Source organism: Manis pentadactyla, chromosome 1 (assembly GCF_030020395.1).
Source record: "Manis pentadactyla isolate mManPen7 chromosome 1, mManPen7.hap1, whole genome shotgun sequence".
NCBI lineage: Eukaryota > Metazoa > Chordata > Mammalia > Pholidota > Manidae > Manis > Manis pentadactyla.
In genome coordinates, this window is record NC_080019.1 from 17,450,021 (window position 1) to 17,472,335 (window position 22,315).

At 34.6% G+C, this 22,315-nt stretch overlaps 1 protein-coding gene across 4 annotated transcripts in view; it reads right to left on the reverse strand.

Annotated features, from left to right (window-relative positions):
- Positions 1 to 916: 916 nt before the first annotated feature.
- ANAPC10 (anaphase promoting complex subunit 10) overlaps positions 917 to 22,315 on the reverse strand; it is a 120,332-nt gene continuing 98,933 nt past the window's right edge. The window contains exons 6-8 of one of the 4 annotated variants that reach the window (XM_036888948.2): positions 14,057 to 14,231; positions 6,490 to 6,548; positions 917 to 1,157 (exon numbers count right to left, since the gene is read on the reverse strand). In XM_036888948.2, the coding sequence (XP_036744843.2) occupies positions 1,125 to 1,157; positions 6,490 to 6,548; positions 14,057 to 14,231 (267 nt within the window). In that variant the 3' untranslated portion in view covers positions 917 to 1,124. Of the gene's footprint in view, positions 1,158 to 3,408; positions 3,454 to 6,489; positions 6,549 to 10,364; positions 12,248 to 14,056; positions 14,232 to 22,315 lie in introns of those variants that run through there. The other 3 variants (XM_057491874.1, XM_057491935.1, XM_036888949.2) reach the window with 3 other exon arrangements.

The following is a 22,315-nucleotide window of genomic DNA, read 5'->3' on the forward strand; positions in this document are numbered from 1 at the left end:
TGGAAATGTGTAAATTGACACTCTTTCTTCAAAAGTACCTGCAAAAAAATACCATGAATGTGGAGCAAACACCTACCTCTACAGGAGCTGGAGGATGCTGGCCTACACATCAAAGCTGACATGGTAGTTAGAGCATTGGGAGAGGTGGTGGTGAAGAAAAATGTTATACCATCTTTAAATTTGTTCCTATATGTAACTATTTGTGAGGATTTCTAAATTGATGATAATATATTCACCATTGTCTCCTTACCTAATTTATTCTTCCAAGGCCCCCATCTAACAGGCACCTATATATACATCTCAGCATAATTTCATTATCTATTTGCTGATTATCTTTAAGCAAAACAAACTTTTTGCCCAGCCACAGGCAAGCAGGCAATAAATTCTACTTAATATTTCCAGTCATTTCTTGCCACTTTCACTGCCACATGCTTGTCTTGTCCCTCATCAGATATTTTGCAAGCTTACTCCACAGCAGGTACTGTTGTTCTAAATGCTACATTATTGAGATGGTTTCAGAAACTGTACTGCCACCCGTGCTTCCTGCTCCAGTAGAATCTTAATGATTTGACTTCCTTAAAACACATCTCACTCACCTACTGTTCAAAACCCTTCAGTGGCTCTCTGACAGAAGACAGCAGGCCAACCTTTTTATCTTAAAAGGCCCTCCAAAATCTAGGCCCAAACTAACTTTCTGAAGAGTCTCTCACCTCTCTCATAGATGTTTACCTGTGCTGATTTGGGAGGCATTGTGTCCCAAATAAGTCATGTAATTTCTTCCTCCAAGACAGCCCAAATGAGTAAAAACAAAACAGAATGCAACTATATTCTATTTGCAGAAAACTTACAAGAAATATAAGGATATGAAATGGTGCAAAGTAAAAGAATGGAAAAAGATGTAACACTCAAACATTAATAAAAAGAAAACTAGTATAGCTTTATTAAATCAAAGTATATGTTGTGGCAAAAAACATGACCAGAGACAAAGAAGTATACTTCATAATAAGTGGTTTTGATTCATCAGAAAGACTAACAATTCTAAATGTGTATGTGCTTAATAACATGGCTGCAAAATTACATAAAGAGAAAATCGGCAAAATTATAAGGAAAGGTAGAATCCACAATCATGGAAAATTTTCATGCAACTTTCCAATTACCTGATAGAACAAGCAAACAAAAACAAAGTCAGTAGAATATAAAATATTGGGTCACACAATTAATACATCTGACCTAATTAACATAGATGGTGTACTGTACCCCAAAACTATAGGATACAATTTTTATGAACTATTAATATAAATTGAGCATGTTATTAATATGCTCAATAAATTGCAAAAAATATTCTCTGACCACAGAGTAATAATGCTGTATAGTGATGAAAAATGAGTATTTAAAAGTACCCATATACTGGGAAAGAAAATAAAGAAATGTATTTCTAAATAACCCATGTGTCAAAGAAAAATATCTAATAGAAATTAGAAATAGTCTAATGAATAATGGATCATTATGTACCAAAATATATATGATCAACCACAGCTGGGCCTGGGTGAAAATTTACAGGTTTAAGTACATATTTTAGATAAGAAAAATGCTGAAAATCATTAATCCAATTATTCATCACAAAACTTAGGAAAACTTAGAAAAATAAGGCAAATTAAGCCCCCATAGTAGTACACAAGAGGAAGTATAGAAGTCAGAACAGCTCTCCACCTATTTGCAAATAGAAACCAAGCCTATAATTATGTTTTTTTTATTATCAAATGTACATCACAGTGGTTCAACATTTCCCCTCCCTCTCCCCCCGACCCAGCCCACTCCCATCCCCTCCCCCTTGGTAACCACTGGTCATTTCTCCTATGAGTCTAAAGCTGTTTTGTTCCTCCTGTTTTGCTTTGTTTTTATATTCCACAAATAAGTGAAATCATATAGTATTTGTCTTTCTCCATCTGGCTTATTTCACCGAGCATAATACCCTCTAGATCCACAGGATGGCCATTTTGACAATATTAATTCTTCCTATCCATGAGCATGTTATAGATTTCCATTTATTGGTGTCTTCTTTAATTTCTCTCATGAGTGTTTTGTAGTTTTCAGAGTATAGGTCTTTGACCTCCTTTATTAGGATTACTCCTAGGTATTTTATTATTTTTGATGCAATTGTAAATGGAGTTGTTTTCCTGATTTCTCTTTCTGCTAGTTCTTCATTAGTATATAGGAATGCAACAGATTTCTGTGTATTAATTTTACATCTTGCAACTTTGCTGAATTCAGTTATTAATTCTAGTGGTTTTTTGGTGGAGTCTTTAGAGTTTTCTATGTGTAATATCATGTCATCTGCAAATAGTGAGAGTTTAACTTCTTCCTACCAATTTGGATGCCTTTTATTTCTGTGTGTTGTCTGACTGCTGTGGCTAGGACCTCCAGAACTATGTTGAATAAAAGTGGTGAGAGTGGGCATCCTTGTGTTGTTCCCAAGCTTAGAGGAAAAGCTTTCATCGTTTCACTATTAAGTATGATGTCGGCTGTGGGTGTGACGTATATGGCCTTTATTTGGATGAGGTATGTACCCTCTATTCCCATTTTGTTGAGAGCTTTTATCATGAATCGATGTTGAATTTTGCCAAATGCTTTTTCAGCATCTATGGAAATGATCATGTGGTTTTTATCCTTCTTTTTGTTAATGTGGTGTATGATCTTGATTAATTTATGAACATTGTACCACCCTTGCATCCCTGGAATAAATCCCACTTGGTCATGATATATGGTCTTTTTGATGTATTTTTAAATTCAGTTTGCTAATATTTTGTTGGGGATTTTTGTATCTATGTTCATACCTATAATTATGTTTTCACAATTAATTTTATAAATCATTTAAGGAATTATTCTAATCTCACACAAATTTTCCCAGAAATAGAAAAATTAAAACTTTCCCATTTTATGAAGCCAAAATAATTCCAACACCAAAACATGCAAAGGCAGTACCAAAAAGTAGTATCACAGACCACTCTCACTCATGATGCATAAACCATTGATTTACACAGATGAAAAATTCCTAAGCTAATTTGTAGCAAACCAAATCCAGTGATTCATAAAGAAGGATAATGCCTATAATGAAGCTGGATTTATTCCAGGAAAGATGGCTGATATAACATTCAAAAAATAGAATGCAATGTAATAATAAAATAAAGAAAAAAACCTTATATTTATTTCAATAGATGTAAGAAAAGCATTTTATACACTCAATATTCATTCATGATTTTAAAAAAAACTAGTAAACTAGAAATAAAAGGGACTAGTATTATTTTATTAAGGGTTTCTCAAAAACCCAAAGACAAAAAGGTTAAATTGTGAAAGCTATCCCATCAGGATCAGAAAAAAGATGAATGACTGCTCTCCATGTTCAATTTAATACTCCCCAGACTTCTATTTATTTAATACATATGAAGGGTGTATCTAGAATAAGGAGAGAAAGTAAACAGAAGGCATAATGAAAGGAAAAGAAGAAATAAAATAGGCATCATTTAGAGATGAAAAAATCCAAAAGAATCTACAGAAAATTTATTCTAATTAAGAGAGAAGGTAGAGAGTTGATAGTCTATTTACAGAAGTCAATTTTATTTCAATTTACCAAAACAAACTTCTTTTCAGGTATCATTTATAATAGAATAAAAAAATATCAAATTCCTAGGAATAAATCTACAAAAGATGTACAAGATGTCTCCCAAGAAAACTATAAAATGTTACTGAAAGACATTAAAGTCTCAAATAACATTGTCTTCTGTAAACTAGAAGACTCGATACTGTAAGTGTTCTTAAATTGATCTATAGATTCAAATCAATCCCAATTTAAAAATCTGCTTGTGTGTGTGTATGTGTGTAACCTGATAAGCTTAATTTAAAATATATATTTGAGACACTGTTGACAAGAACAAGCTGGAAGAACCTGATCTACCTGATATCAAAATGTGTTACAAATCAACAGTAATAAAGACAGTGTGGCCCTGATGCCAGAATAGACAAATTGAATAGAATAGGGGGCTCAAAAACATACCACACATAAATGGATACTACTTTGAAACAAAGGTGTCATTGCAAAGCAACGGGAAAAGATGCTCTTCAATAAATTATACTGGATCAACTGGATATCCATATAAGGAAGAAAAAAAATGAAACTTAACTCCTGTAATCTATGGTGGATTACAGATCTAAGTCTGCACAAAAAAGCAAATGAAGTTTTTCAAAGATATTGTAATATCTTCATGAAGTTCAGGTTATAAAACATTTTAGGGCACTAAAAACAGTAAACATCATAGGAAAGATTGATAAATTGGTTTACATTAAAAATAAGAATTTGTTCATTAAGGCAGCAGCACACTCACAGACTCCAAGAATGGACTAGCGGTTACCAAAGGGAAAGGGATGGGGGAGGATGGGTGGGAAGGGAGGATTTAAGGAGTATTATGATCAGCACACCTAATATAGTGGGGCACAGGGAAGGACAAGTGTTGACTCTATAGCATCTTACTATGCTGATGGACAGTGACTGTTATGGGATAGTGGTGGGGACTTGATAATAGGGAGGAATGTAGTAACCACAATGTTAGCCATGTGAAACCTGAGCATAAGATTGTATTATCAATGATACCTTAATAATAATAATAATAATAATAAAAGGTTTCTGTTCAGTAAAAGATCTCATCTTTAAGAGAATGAAGAGGCAAACCACAGAGTGGGAGAAGATAGTTACAACATTTATAGTTGTCCAAGGGCTTAATGTTTAATATACATGTCCTGAATATATGAAGCACTTTTATAAATCAGTAAGAAAAATAGACAAATTTTTTAAATGAGCAAAAGACTAGAACACATTACAAAAGAGGCTATACAAATTGCCAACAAACATGAAAAGTGACTTGACCTCATTAGTTAGGATAAGGAAAATTAAAACTACAATAATACTACACTCACCAAAATGGCGAAAATTAAAAAGACCAACAATATTAAAGATTAGTGGGTATATGGAACAGCAGCAACTCATTCTCTGCTGCCGAAATGTGATTCCACTTTGGAAAATACTTTGGCATTATCTACAAAAAAATGATCATACACATACCCTTTGAGTGAAGTATGTGTTATATATAATATCTAACAGAAATGCACATGGAATTTGAGTCAAAACAGGTACTAGAACTTCCTAACAGCATTATTTGTAATAGCCTGACACTAAAAAGTCTGATAATCAACAACAATATAATGGATAAATTATGGGAGATTTCTATAATACAATACTATACAAATAGCACTAAAAATGAACAAACTATAGCTACATGCAGTGGCACATACACATATTACAAAAATCATGTTGAGTGAAGAGAAAATCAACACAAAATACAATTTAATTTATGTATGCATGTGCAGATAATGCATATTATATTAAACATAGGTGAAACTTAGCTATGCCATTTAACTTGGGGTGGAGGCTAATCTTGGAGAGGAGAAAGCAGTAGTGTTTGTGGACAGGACAAAGAGGGATTCCAAGAACACTGAGGTGTTCTATCTAGTCTTTGGCATGTACATGGGTGTCCACTTTGATGTAATTCATTGAGATGGTGTTTCGTGCACTTCAGTGTATACACATTATGCTTCACGCAGGCACACACACATACACAAAATTAAAAAAAAAAAAAAGACTGACAAAATTGGCCAAAGATTACAGTAGGTAGGCTCAGATGCTCATATAATTCCTATACTACTGAGTTACTTCATTTTAGCTTGTAAATAAGAGAAATTTTCCATTAAAATATTTCCTCTTATTATATTCACTAGCTACACAGAATATATGTAAAATAGTTACTATTATTTAAAACACGAAAATGCTTGCACTATAGTGTTTTTCATTATCACTAGCATATTTCATGCTTCAGTTGATATTATCTTTAAAGGAATTAGAGTATGAATAATACTGTTTCAAAGGCTTCTTCGGTTTTAAAACAAGGCTTTCTTATTTTGAATCCAAAAGTAACTAGACATGAGACAAGCAGAGATTGGACCCAAAGGAATGAAGTTGTGTTCCTACTAATGATTTTGTTTAAACACACAACATGTCATATTCCAAGAATTCAAATATTTTTGTAGTGGCCACTTGAGAGCCTTATTTGGAGTTGTGTAATATTTCTGATGGTCTTGCTTACAATTGTGTTTTTCTAAGAACTCCACTTATCATCTAAATCTCTGGAATGGAAGGAGGGAACCTGGAACAACAGACCCAAACTGGGTGGACATTTCTATGATTCCACAAGCATCATTCTCTAAGGAATGCCCTTTGGAAAAGCACAGTTTTCCAGCCAAGTTTTTACCCCAGGGAAACTTCTGATAGCCTTCTCCATGGTTGAATCTTAGGTAGTATACATGATATGTATTGACCAAATAATTTGATTTACATAAAGTTGCTTAAAAAATACAGTTTTTATCCCATAGGCTCCTTCATACCTCATAATGGTGGTAGGTGTTAGTCAATCCATATCTCCTTCTTTTTGCCTCCAGTTTTACTATAGCATTAAATATAAGAAGTATATAGAGGCATTATTAGTACACAATTAGTCACCCTGTAGAAATGCAAATTAAAACCGCAATACGATATCACTTCACATCAGTTAGAATGGCCACTAGCCAAAAGGCAAGAAACAACAAATGCTGGCGAGGATGCAGAGAAACAGGAACCCTCCTACGCTGTTGGTGGGAATGCAAATTGGTACGACCGCTGTGGAAAACATTATGGAGGTGCCTCAAAAAATTAAAAATAGAAATACCATTTGACCCAGTAATTCCACTCCTAGGAATATACACAAAGAAAGCAAAGTCCCTGATTCAAACAAACATATGCACCCCTATGTTTATCACTGCACTGTTAGCAATAGCCAAGATACTGAAGCAACCTAAGTGTTGCTCAATAGATGAATGGATAAAGAAGAGGTGGTACACATACACAATGGAATATTATTTAGCCTTAAAAAGAAAAGAAATCCTGCTATTTGCAACAACATGGATGGATCTAGAGGGTATTATGCTCAGTGAAGTAACCCAGGGGGAGAAAGACAAATACCACATGATTTCACTTATTTGTGGAATATAAAAACTAAACAAAACAAAATTAACAAAACAGCATTAGATTCATAGACACTGAGACATGATTAGTGGTTACCAAGGGGGAGGAGGGTGGGTTGGGGAGGGCAAGGGAGGGGACTGTTGAACCACTGTGATGTACATTTGATAACTTAAAAAAAAATTACCCTGTACATAACAGGGTAAGATTAAATCTTCATCCCACCCTACTCTACTTTCCTTCCATCCTGTAACTTAATGAAATTACATGTTACTCATGGTACTCATGTTAACACCCTATACTGTACTCTGAATATAACCTCCTCATTCCTCCACAGATTTGTGCTTTTCCATGCCTAAAATGCCCTCCTATTTCATCTCTCTACTTAAATCCGCACATTGTTCTGGAAACAGAGTATAAATTTAGGAACACTTCTTTCCCACTCCTATTGATTCCCAACTAGGACACTCAATCCCTTACTTTTGAGCTTCTCTCCACCCTGAGGAAGTAAACATCTGATCTGTAAATACAGGAATAATAATAATAATAATAAGAAGTCCTTACATTTATTATTTCACTTAGTCTTCTGAGTTGCACTGCTATTACTGCAGATGGAGATGCCCAGGCTTAGAAAGGTTGTGTGTGGCAGATACGGCTCGTTGACTACCTAATATCCATTCTCCTTCTTCATTGTATGGAGAATACTGTCTTTTTATTTTTTTCAGGGAGATGACATGTTTTGCCTTAGAAAATAGTAATTTGCCTAAGTCAGCAATAACAATCCTGCTCCCTGATGTCCCGAACTCCCCTGCCTTTCAGGTAGAGGTGGCCGTGGGACCCAGGTCTGACCAATGAAACAAAAGTTAAGCTGGAGATTTCTGGGGAGCTTTTCCCTTCCTGATAAGGAGAGATATGGCCAGTGCTATGCTTAAAGTCCCAACGCGATAGCTAGGAAGGACTACAGCAACTATCTATTGGCCATGAGAGAATAATTTTTAAGACCTAAAAATTCTTAGAAAACCTCTACTGGACCAATGAACTGGGCATTTTAATATATAAGAAATATAAAAACTTATTTGTCACTGTGGTAGGGATTTCTGTTATTCATAGCTAAATGTAATCCTGACACAGTGATTTTGTAAAAATAAGATAGAAGATGTGAAAGGGATCTTATAAAAGAAAAGCATGTGCGTTTACTGCATCTCTACAATATGTTCAGAATTATAATGCAAATATAGAAGATAAATGAACTGATTCCTTGTTTTTAAGAGTTAGTAATACACAGTACAGCATTCATATGTGAATATAGTACTGGCAGATCACATAAATATTGAGGGGATTTAGAATAAAAGAATGGCCAAAATAATAGGTTAAAATCACCTAAGTAAAGGCATTCCAAGGAGTGACTTCAGAGCTAGTTCTTGATCAGGAAAGTGGAATCAAATGGTAGAATACTGACAAGATTAAAGGCCATTTGATATTACATATAAAGTAGTAAAAGAAAGAATTAGGGAGCTGTGTGCATAAAAGAGATGAGCATATTTACTAGAACAAAAATTTTAATAATGAAAAAAGGTTATAAACAAGGAAGATGTATGGCCTTAAAGGGATGCCAGAGGAGTTTAGGTTTACTTAGATAGGTAAGTTTGTATAGGTAATGTGGAATTAGTATAGTATTTACAGAAAGCTGTAAGATGGACTATTGGTTGGATCATGTCCAGCTAGGGGCCACCTGCCATTGATCTAGAATGATGTGAGTGGGGTGAAACTAAAAGTGACAATTAAAATGGAGAATGAATCTACAGGACTTGGAGTTACTGAGTATGGAAAGGAGAGAATCGAAATTACACCCAATTACCACTCAATCAAAAACTTCAGAAGAAGAAATGCTGGATTTTGTTCTGAACAGCACAGATAATTTAGAAAAAAATAGAGCCTTCAGAAGAATGAGTTATTTGTATCTCTGAGTTACTGAATGCCACCTTAAAAAATAAGCTCTGCTTTAAAATAAATAGTAAAAATCCTTTCCTTTGTCTTCAGTAAACACCTGAGCATGTTATGCTAATGGCTAGTCATCATCCTCCTGTACCAAGGTTACCCTCTATTTTGTCTCCATATTCTTTTAACATGTGATTCTTATAAATTTAAACAGTTGAAAAACAGCTGGCTGAACTCTCTGCTTCAGTGCTTTGGATACTTTGCTTCTTGGTAAGCAATCAGTATTTTGATTCTGTTGTAGTACTAACAGGAAATGATTTGTTAAAATCTGGATTTCTAGCTGTAGATGAATGCCAGGTAAAGAGAAGAGCTAATCTCTGAACAAATTCTATAAAAACAGTTTGAGGAGTTATTTCTGGGACCACAGGGAGAGAACCCTAATCTGCTCTCAGCATTAGAAAAGCAAACGCATAGTGGAAGAACATCTCATGGCGACCCCTGAAGTGCAGCAGTGGGACACTTACCGCCGCAAACCAAGTAATTACGACTGAGATGTTAAGTGCTACAGCTTCAACTATACATGAGGTGAAATACCATTTCCTGAAATAAAAATTCACTCAGACAAAGGTTTCATAAACAGGTAATACACTTCTAAACTGGTCCAATTATAATTTTGCTTATGTTCACAAAATACTAAGTTGGTTCTATTCATGAGAAAGGACAAGAGAAGACAAACAATGGAGGTGGGATTAGCGACAGAATAAAGGGAGGGTACTTTCACATAAAATTGAAAAATAAATTGGTTAATAGAACTAAGAAATAGTTTTAACCTTTTACATAAAATTGTCATGAATTATAGACATTTTCTTAGATTACTGTGTGTGTGTGTGGGGGGTGCTTATGATTTGTCCTATTAATAAAATAAATCATTATCATGGATCATTTATACACTAATCCCTGAGGCTTTCTTCTGCACCATCTTCCTCTTTCTAAGGCTTTCTGGACACCACTGCACAGAAACAGACCCAACTAAACAGCAAACCATGAGGTACAGAGAGCTTTCTGGTAGAAGGTTGGTAAACAACCTCGTAGAGCAAAAATTTCCAACAAACACCACACTCTAGGGAGTCGGAGAAGTGAGGAAAGCTGGAACAATGTGCGCAAGAGAAAATAATTCTTGATTTAAAAGATCCACAAAGCAAAAGTGTCCACCTAAAATCACAACTACAACGTTTTAACTTCCTTAATGCTTTAATGTAACATATATTTGCAAATGTTATCACTTTAAAAAGGTTAATTGATGAAATAAAGTAATAACCAAGAATTCAGTTTAAAATATGACATTTTATTAATTAAGAATTTTAGAGCAGTAACAATTTCCTAAAACACTAGAAACATATAAAAGATCACGGATCAACTATTAGATTCACAAAATTTTATACTAAAAAATTGATATGGTTGTGCATTAATTTGCACTAAATTAGTAGTCATAATGGCTAAAGGAACAGAAGGCATGGTGTCTAAAATTACTTTTCAAGATTTGTCTGTGTTTGAATCGTTGGAAACTTTCAAACTAGAATAAATTACAAAACATCACTTGATTCTGAACACACAAATCATCTGTTTCAAATTAACTGTTGCTACTCATATACAAACAATGATAGTCTGGATTTAAGAATAGACTTGGAAAGTGAATAACTAGCTGGTATTACAGTCTTTCTTTCCAAAATTCCACCTCCTCCACAGTGTCTTATTTTCACCTCTATCTTCCTGAACAGGAAGCCAGCTCTTTGCTCTCTTCTACACTCCCATACGTCAGATCTTACCACTCTAATTTCTGATTTGGTTGGTTAAAGACCTATTATACTGTAAGCAACTGGAAAGCAAGCTATGCATCAGATTTATCTTGGTTTCTTTATTACATCTAATTCAATACCCAGTATCTACTAGTCTTTTTAGAGTTGAGCATTTATTAGTGTTCCTTAAACTGCTGTATTTAACAATTCTACATTTTATACAGTTTCTTGTGACAATATTTCCTCAGGTAAAAAACAATTTTGAAAGTGTCATACTTAGATAATAGGTGAAATTTACAAATTTAAACCTTATGACTGCAGTTTGTCCAATACCCAAACATATACTAATTACAAATGAATCAATGAATTTGCTCTCATTGTTTTAACTGTTAAAAACACTTTTCAGTTTGTTTTTTATTCTCAGATCTTATATAGTAAGAAATATAACTACTTCAAATCTAGCATCTTTGAGTGGTTCCTATGTAAAACAGGTAAAATAAGCTCTTTTTTAATCAGCTTTACTGAGGTATAATTAACATGCAATAAACTGCACATATTTAAAGTGTGTAATTTGGTTAAGTTTTGCATACATGTATACCCGTGAAAGCAGTACCACAGTTAGGATAATGAACATTTCTATCATCCCCTGAAATAGTCCATCCCTTATTCTCCCCACTCCACATCCTACACAACCACTGATCTGCTATCACTTGAGTAGCTGCATTTTCTAGAAATTAAAAAAAAATAGCATCATATAGTATGTACATTTTTTTATGGCTTCTTTTTCTCCACATATTTTGGAAATTTATCCATGTTGCATGCATTAACTGTCCACTCATTTCTGTTGCTCAGTAATATTCTACTATAAAGCTATATCACAATTTTTTTATACATTCTCCTATTTATCAACACTGGGTTGCTTCCAGTTTTGAGATATTACAAATAGAGCAGCTATGAACATTTAGGTACAAGTCTTTAAATGGACATATGCTTTCTATCCTCTTGGGTAAATGCCTAGGAATGGAATGTCTGGGTCACATGGTAGGTGTATGTTTAACTTTTTAAAGAAATTACCAAACGTTTTCCAAAGTCATTATATATTAATCACATCTTCCCCAGCAGTTTGAGGTCTGGTTCCCCCATATCTTTGACAACACTTGCAATTGTCTCTTTAATTATAGCCATTCTAATGGCTGTGAAATAGTATCTCATTGTGGTCTTAATTTGCATTTTACTAATGTTTAATAAAGTTAAGTACCTTTTCATATGCTTATTTGTCAATCCTATGTCTTCGCTGGTAAAGTGACTATTCAAATCTTTTGCTCAGTTTTCACTGGATTGTCTTCTCACTGTTGTTAAAGTTCTTAATATATTCTAGATACAAATCCTTTGTTGAATATATAATTTTCACCTTTTAAAAAAAGAAATGCAACTGCTTTAGACAATTATGCTTTCTTAGTGTAACACTTGGTCTATCTGTACTTTAACCCTTATAATAAGGGGAAGCATTATCTCTATAATCCTCATCTACCAAGTTTCCCCATGCCTAATAAGGTGGTCAGCCAGCGGACATATGAAAAATAATGAAGGAGAAAACACACTGACTTTTTCAACGTTCTTCTTAATCCCTCCTGATTTTAGGAGCTTCTTAGCAAATTATTAGTGGTAGGAGATAACAGACTGGATCATGTAAATGATAATTAGTTCTCTTCCTTTTCTCTTTAAAGCAAAATTTTTTAAAAGCAGTTAAAAAGTAGTAACATTATTACTTTTTATTAGATTTCTTTGTCTCTTAAACTAAACCCTGTTGTTTACATGAATGTGTTCCTTATCAGACTAAAGCAAAACACCTAAAATAGTGCCCAATGTATACTGCTACTCTTGTTTACTTGATTCCCTCATTTTCTTTTAATTCCTATTCAGGTGTTTTGCTTCAGTCCTCTGTTCTATCCTTCCCAGCATCTCACATCTATACTCGGATTAATTTGCTGGTCCCAAATTTTTGGTTGCAGACTTTTTGGTGACCTTGTAGATCACCTACCATGCTTCTTATTCTTACTTCAAAGACAACAGTGAAAATGGCAATAAAACTCTGTGGAACTCATAGGAAGAACAGCAGAGATTTTACACAGTAAAAAGTGAAACCATCCTTTTTTGTAATATCCATGTGAATCAGTACTCTGCCAGAATAAAGCAAACACATATTTATTTTAGACTTCACTGTTTAAGACTTCAGCCTACCCAACAATGCAAGAACCACTGAAGAATGTTTCCCAAATAGAGCCAATCTGGTAAGTTCTGTGGCTAAATAATCATCCTCAAAAAATAACAGATATAGGGGGGACAAGAAGTATACAGAATCAAATCTACTAATTTTAAACTTAAGCTCCTTTAAAATCGTTTTATAGAGAGGAACAATTTCACATATTTTTAAAATTTTTATGAGACATTATCTCTCTGGGAATGCTTGAGTGTCAGACACAAATTTGAAACTAACTCTTCTGTAAGGAGCACTAGAACTAATATAAACAGCAGATTACACTGGCAATCCCTGACCTCATATCAGGATATAGACAACCCTAGGGTTAAAAGCATTTCATGGAAGTAATTATGATACAATTAACTATATTCCCCAAACCACCTAATGCTAAGCTTATTGTGACACTGTTTTTTAAAAGGTCCAGTACTAAAAGAATAAGCTTCCTCTGATAAAATGATAATAATAATAATTTTGGCCTATTAAAGATAGTATCTATTGATAAAACATAGTTTTGTTCCTAAACATGCAGTAAACCATTACTCTAATGTATGATCACTATATGAAACAATCACCTTGTTAGTTCTGTATTATTTTTGTACACAAAAAATTCTTCTATACACAAAAATTTTGTCTATCTTAAAATTTTCAGTTTAACTGGTTTTCCTTTGATATAGGAAAAATTTAATGATTGGCTTCAAATACATTTTTAATAATTAAAATGTGAGCTTTTATTTTATGTTAAAGGAAATATTAGTGTGACCCAAAATTCCACTTATTAAAGTTGCAATAAAATACTCACCAACACATAAAAAAATGCAAAATAATCGATCATTTTTCAATAAAGATCCCAGATAAAATATTGACTGATAAAACAAAGATATGTTTAATGACTTTTGTTCTAAGGTCACCTTATTGAACGATACATCATGAAGTCAATAGTTGTACATCTAGGAAATTTACCAATGGAGCTCTCTTCCACTGGTGTGTATATTTTAATTTGTCTCATGTGGGTGTCTCTTCCATTTTGGTGATTGGCTAGAACAGCAATCTGTATCATGAACGTGCGAGTTGGCTTCTTATGATTATCAGTTAAGGGAACATGAATCCAGCCACTTGGTTCCACCAATTCAAGTTGCTGCCAAGAAAGGAAAAGTCAGATTATGTTTTCACCCAACGAATATAATTTATTATAATGAATGCATTCTAAAGTTGACTTATAATTAACATTTTTGCTCACTAAGAGAATGACAAATATAGTAACAACCATTATTAGTTACTGGACACTTTTCTATGGTCCACTTTTTACAGTTGCTAAACACTTTTTATGTACCATCTTAGTAGACAAAATAAAAATAAATGTATGCAGTTTTAGTGCTTATGGAACTGGATATGTATAAATGTACACAGCCAGTTGAAGATCATGCTGATACAAGCAGGCAAAGAATCTTAACATTATGTTTCCGGTATATTCTATTACAAGGACCATGCCTGACACATCCAAATTCACAGAACAAAAGTCAGACATGACAAAAACTGTAAGAATATTAACAAAAGAAAATCAGTGAATTAATAAACATCAAAACTTTTCCTTGGAAAACAGTAAGTGATTTATCTAGTCTGGATGATAATCTAAAACCCAAAATGTAGGTCTTTAATTTCTTTCAATAAGAAAGGGTTTAAAAAATTTTTTAATTTAATTTTAATCAAGAGTCCAAACTCTGCATCCTTAACAAGGGATGGAAAACCATAAGACAAAAAGCAAACCTACATTTCTAAAAATTTTCCTGAAGTTATGAAGTAGTTTTTAAAAGATAAATACTGCTTTTTAAACTGTCTTAATTACTGAACATATATGAACCATATGCCTCGCAGAAAATACAGGTTTATCTCATCAACACAGCCAAATGGTAGTGAGTATCAAAGAATCTCTGTCTGGATCCCATGAGTTACTCTAGCAAAACAATTATATAAGCACGACTGTGTCATCTTTCCCTTCACTCCTTCCCTTCTTTTTCTTTCTTCTTTGTTTCCTTTTTTTTTTCTTCTTTCATTCTTTCTCTTCTTTCTTTCTTTTGGAGAAAGAGGGTAAATAGACAAAGCAGAGATGGGGCAAAAGAAAGAGAACTGTAATCTTAAAAAAGGAAGTTATTTTTAAGATTGAACGACCTCCTCCTTTGAATTACAAAATGTAAGAAAAAATGAATCCCTACCCCTCATGGTATTTTTAGGCAGCAGCCTGTTATAAACTTCCATTTAGCACTAACTTAAAATGAATGAGTCAGAGGCCAAATATACCTGGTTTCTATCAGTAATTTTTTATTCATTCAGGCAACGAATACTTAACTGAGTACTTCAAATGTTCAAGGTATTGTTCCAAGTTTAGGTAAGCATAAATATAGCCTTGTTCCTAACCTGAAAAAAAGTTTTATTTCCAAAAGCAGGCTACATGCCAGATATGGTCCATGGCTGTATCTGCTGACCTTTGACACAGGGAGTAGTTATTGATGGAGCCTATCTTCAGAAAGGTGATGTCATTTCACAAAATAGATAAGATGTCTCAGGGTAGAGTCAGGAGACATACAAGTTATTTTAAGGGAGAATTCACTAATGTGGATTCACGCTGTTAATGAGAGAAATGAAGAGGCCAAGGAGAACACTAAGGTATCGTGGACGGACAGTGCGGTGTGAAGGCTGGGGGACAAAGGAAGAGCCAGAGATTACTAAAACGCAGAGTTTAGGACAGGGATCCTATAGAGTTGAAATTCGGATCTGTGAAGAGGGAGCCATTTGGCTGGTGCTGGCATCTCTGCAGGAAGAGCCCACATGGCCCCCCAACAGACCCCTGAGGAGCGGATGCCATCTGGCTAGCAGTACTGGTATGTCCACGTGGGGCTTCTTGAGGTTGGTACCATGTCAGAAAAACTGCTTGGACTCGGGTCCTGTAACTGAAAGGAACTGTTACTGTGAAGAAATATTGCTAGAATCATGGGAAGCACACAGGACACAAACAAAAAGAAGCAAGTCCCTTTTTCCTCTTAGTGTCCCATTTGCCAGAGCCTGACAGATATGCAAGGCCTCCATGCACATCAAAGCTTTAGTGAGCAACTACTAGGTGCCAAACAGTGTTCCAGGACAAAATACAGTGGTAAATAAGACAGATCATACCTGAAAAAATTATCCAAAGAAGTACAAAGAGATAAAATGTAAACATGATAAGACTTCAAGAAAGAAATCATAATAAAAATACTAGCAGTGAGGAGGAAACCAAAACAAACAAACAAACAAACAAAAACAGGGTTAACCAGAAAGAATAAACTAATATACTTATAAAATAAAACGTAAATGTCAACAACAATTCCAAAGAGAAATCCTGGTGGTAATAGCAGTGGGAGGCTTGTAGACAGTCCAGACGACAAGCAGTGCCACATACTGTTCTAAGTGTGTTAAGTATATTAGTCTCTTTTTAATCTTAGAGATAAGGCAGGCAGTATTATACTGTTACAAATGAGACAACTAAAACATAAAAAGGTTAAGTAACTTCACTGCACACAGCTGGTAAGCGACAGACTTGTGAGTCAAATAGGCAGTGTAATTCCAGAGACTAAGGTTTAGAACACATAGTGTGTTTTATATAATGTAAGGATAATAATTTAGTAAAAACAATTCTACCTGAAATCCTATGTTATGTCAATAGAACATGAATTAAAGAACCATGGGCAAGAGAATATAGATCACTAATCTTACCAAAACTTAGTTCCCTTTATGTCACAAACATAAGTATACATATACACATATGAAATAAAGGGAACTACACAGGGGAATAATAACACAATAAAAAGTAGAAAGCCAATTAAAACATTTCTAGAGAGGAAAAAATAAATAATATTATACATAGTCAAATAAGTTTTAAAAAGACATGGCAGGATGATACACAGAGAGCATAAAATAAGTTGTTAATAGATGCAAGCGTCCAACTTAAAAAACTCAGGTTCTCTTGAGGATATTATTATGCTGGTGAAATATGCCAGTCACAAAAGAACAAATACTATATGATTCCATTCACATGAGGTACCACGAGCAGTCAGATTCACAGAGACAGAAAGGAGAATGGTGGTTGCCAGGGGTGCAGGGAAGGAGGAATAGGGAGTTATTATTTAATGGATATAGAGTTTCAGTTTGGGAAGATAATAAAAGTTCTGGAGATGCATGGTGGTGATGGTTTCCACACAATGTGACTGTACATAATGCCATACCACTGTACTTACAAATGATTAAAATGGTAAACTTCACACATTATGAATATTTTACCAAAAAAAAAAAACCCCACGAAAAAAACTCAGGGTCTCTATTCAAGTCAAAAAAACCCCAACTCATAGCAATACTAGAACCCTAAAACATTGCTGGTAAAAAAGTAAGATGGTGCAGCCACTTTGAAAAATTATCTCAGTTCCTCAAATGACTAAACATAGTCTCCATATGACCTCGCAATTCCACCATTACATATATATCCAAAAGAAATGAAAACATGCTCACATAAAAAGTGTACACTAATGTTTGTAACAGCATTATTCATAATAGCCAAAAGACAGAAACAACCCAAATGCCCATCAGCTAATAAACGGTAAACAAAATGGGGTAGACCCATAAATGGAATATTATTTGGCAATAAAAAGAAATGAAGCACTGATCCATGCACAACATAGAAGAACCGTGAAAATAGCCAGTCACAAAGGACTGCACTTTATATGATTCCATTTATGTGGATGTCCAGAGTAGGTAAATCTATAGAGACAAAAAGTAGATTGGTATTGCTTAGGGCTGGATAGTTCTTGGGGAGGATGGAGGATGGGAAGTGACTACTAATTGTACAGGTTTCTTTTGGAGGTGATAAAAAACTATCTGCCATATATGGATATCTTGGCATATGGCCAAAAACTCATAGATGCTGAAGAAGAAAGCACTTGGAAAGTTCCACCTAAATCAGAGGTAGATGGGACCTTACCAAACTGCAATACAGCCTTGATGCAGAGACTGAGAGGAGTAAAGCTGCTCAACCACCTGCCTTCCAAGGGAAAAAGCAAACTCTCTAAAGAAAGCAATTACTATCCAGAGCAGCCCTGTCCTACAGAAAAACAGTGTGGGCCCCAAATGTGAACCAAATATGTAATTTTAAACTTCCTAAAATGTAGTTATTAAAAAAGCTGTTTCTGAGCTTCTCTTCAAATCCTAACACCTATTCTGTCTCTCTCTGAGTTTATTTCCCTAAGAAAACAGAAGCAATTAGAAAAAATATGCATCAGCTGTTATATAGTAAACTGCTTCAGCGTCTTTATGAGGCCAGTTCTTCCCTTTGCTCAACAATCCCACCTTTTCTTTCCCCAACAAAGACTCTGCTCTCACAATAAACATTCTCTCTCTAAATCATTTTCTCTTCTCCACTAGATCACTGTCATCAGCATACAGGCATGCTGTAATATTTGCAATGTTAAAAATTAAAAATAAAACCTTTATTTTAACCCTATGACCTCCTCCATCTACTGTCCCAATTTTCTGTTCCCTTTCATTGTAAAACTCCTTAAAAGTTTCTTTTCCCCTACTTGCCTTTTATCTTTATTCCTATGGAATTTTGTCCTGACCACTGAAATTGATCTCGTCAAAATCCCAGTGACCCCCACCTTGATTCTCTCTCAGAGTGCTCTTTGGTACATTCTATTATTATATTCTACATTCTATCTAATGCTCTGCTTGACTAAGATCTATTTATATTTTAAATTTTAAGACTTTTAAAGCTTTACATAATACTTTAGTTTAAACATAGTTTTGTACACAAAATATATAACCTGGTTTACTGAAGATAGTAAGAGAATGTTGTAAATGACAGAGTAAATAACTGGTAACTCAGGAAAGAGACACAAATTTATAAAGATTAATAAAGTATAAGACTTATTAGTGCTAAGATAAATAGGATACTTGAAATTATTTGCTTAAAAATGCATCTACCTGAATGAGCTTGGAAGTGGATCCTTTCCCAGCTGAGCCTGTGATGAGACTGCAGACCTGGACAACACCTTGACCGCAGCCTTCTAAGATCCTGACCAGAAGATGCAGCTAAGCTACACCTAGATTCCTGATGCACTTGAACTATGAGATAATAAACATGCATTGTTTTAAGCCACTAAATTTGCAGTAACTTTTTTACACAGTAGTAGAAAACTAACACACAAGGGCAGCAAATGAATAATGAATACTGAAAATTATATGACAGATGAAAGTTTTGTTATTATAAAGTGTCCAGGGCTTTACCAGTGTTTATAACTAACCCAAATATATATAACTATATAACTACTAAGGCATTGCTAGTGTTCATTTGAAATAAACACTTTTTCTAAATGTCATTTCATTTGTTGACCTTGATCTTATTTAATCAATTTAATTACTTATAAAATGCGTGTTTTAGGAACAACCTACATAGTAGGTATTCCGTGTCCTAACAGGAGTACAACATCAGCACTACTGCCAGTCCCGAGCCGATCAAATCATTTCTGAATAGGAGCAACCTTTTCCTCAATATTCCTTCTTTGATATCAGCTACTACAGTCCAAAGTCTACAATGGTGAAAACTGTCTGTAAGTAGAATCCATTAAAGTTTCTCTCTGAAGGTCAGGCTAGCTCCAGGATCTTTTGCTTCCTATCGGCAACCTCTAAGTCACTACCTGCACTCTGGCTATGATTCATTTAAGGGCTGGTACACCCCTCCCACGGAAACACTGATTACAAGTATTATTAACTTCACCATAAACAAAACTTACATTAAAAAAACCCAGAAGTCATTCATCAATAAAAATCATGTCAAATATTAGAAAGTTGTTTACATGTCTTTTTCTATTGCCAATCGCATATACCTGAAAAGTTAGTAAGAGAAGGAACTATTTGATAGCCACTTCAAGTGGCTCTGCTCCCCACGCCAACTTCCTTCTCCTCCTTCATTAACCATAGCTGCGATGTGATGAAACTCTACAGAATCTCAATTGGAGAACTATCAACACAGAAGCAGCAGATTCTGGAATTTAACCATCCTTTCACCTAGGAAGGAACAGAATCACTCAACAGCAATGATGACCTACTTGTGGAAAAAGAAAGTCTAATATGATCCAACAGAAACTTCAGAAGTTCCAAATGTGTTAAAAGTAAGGATACCACAAAAGCAACTTAACAAGAAAGACAGAATCTGACTGAAAGAGCTCAGCGTGGAAAGCAAGCTCTTTTGCCCTCCTGAAGAAGGCAACCATCTAAGAAGGCGACTTTCAGGACAAAATCAGTCACCCTGCTATAGATGGTCAAGAAATTCATTTTGGACCAGTAAGCTTGAAAAAGTTTCTATAGAGAGAAATTTACTTCAGAAAGAGTTCCTAGAGAGTTAAGATTATATAGCTCAAATGGTCTTAGGGTTACCTGTTTTTAAAAGAGAGATATAACAAAAAGAGATGAACTTAGAGTGTTCTATTAATTTCCATGAGCAATTCTGAATAAATTTGAAGTCAGTGTCAATTAAACATAATAATTTCATTAAAAGCCTAAAACAGTGAAGACGTGTTAAGAAGAAATTGCAGAAAATTTTTGTACAATTAAAAAACACTTCCCAAATTAACCAGACTTAAATATTAAACTTAAATCATTAAACAGAAAACCAGTAAATATAAACACAGGCATACATACATAATAAAATGATGCCTTTGTTTTGTTGTAAAAGAAAAGCCAAAAGTCTTACCTAAGTAATAAATAATTGAGAAATGATAGCAATAGAAAAGAAAATATGTAGCACAGTGGAAAGAATGTCAGACAAGATGTAAAAAGATCACAATGAATTTCACTTCTAGTCTTGAATTTAAGCAAATTACTTCTTCTCTAAACCATTACCTCTCCATCTATTAGGATGAATCATATGAAATTGTCATTTTTGTGAATCAAAAATAAAATTAATGTAATTTTATTTCTGCATAATTTTTATACATCATCATAGGAATGTTGAAAGGTAATAAGTTTATTGTTGCTAATCCTTTTCTGTTTGAACCTTCTCATCCTTTCCATAGGATGCAGCCTCCTTTTTGAAATGAAGCCTCTATGACTTCACCTTCTTCAGGTGTCCCTCCTGCCTTTCTCATCTCTTCTTTGTGTCTCGGGAGACTCCTCTGTCTGTTCCTTACATGCTGTATTCCTCATTGTCCTTGGCTTAACACTAGTCTCACAACAAAGTTTTATCGGCACAACTCTCATATGCAATCATATCCAGACCCATAACTTGAGGTATCTCAATGGCTATATGCTGATGATTCAAAATTTCATATCTCTTTTTCAAGAGGCAACTTCTGAAGGTACCATCCAGGGACCAGGTATCTATGGAAAGCAAGACAAGACAAATCTACCATAGAGGCCACTTGAGAAAGGTCTGGACTTGAAGTGTCTCTTTTAAATTCAAGAGAATGGAATAGACTGTGGCAGATCAACATTCCTCCTGAAAATAACTACAGGCAAAATATAAAAATCATCATTTTAGAGATATCAGAGAGCTGCTAAAGCAAATAGGACTACAGGAGGCCAGGATTCTGGGGAGGAGAGAACCTAAGTGAGGTTGCTGGTCTCTCTGTACCCACTTTAACCATGGGGATGGCACTTATTGATTCTGGGATGAGACAAAATGCTGAGAATTATGGTTTTTCCCAGGCAAGAGTTGCTTCTTGAAGCCAAAGAAACATGTAGAGCTATTACCAGTGGTCATTCAGAGAAGACCAAATTAGAGACTTCAAGAACTTCAAGCACACAGCCTATTTTCTCCTCAAAATATGTGCCACACTGTAAAGTTGCCTGAAAAGGAGGCTGAAGAGTAAGGATAAACAAGGTGGCAGGGGTGTCTCTGAGTAGCAAAGCAGAGTTTCTGGCAATCTCTCAGAGCTGGAGAAATAAGTACTAGAGTCTAGAACCTGCCAAGGGGAAGGACCCCAGTGAATAAATATACCAGGCTCTTGAAGGAAGCCTTGAGTGGCTATAAAGAAGGAGTATTAAAGAACAGACATAGAAGGAACCTTATAAAAACTGCAACACAACCTCAACTCAACTCAATTCAACTTAGAGTCTCACAGGAGTAAAGCTGCTCAACCATCCACCTACCACAAGAAAAAGTGGACTCTCTAGAGAAAGAAAATATCATCTAGAGCAGCACTA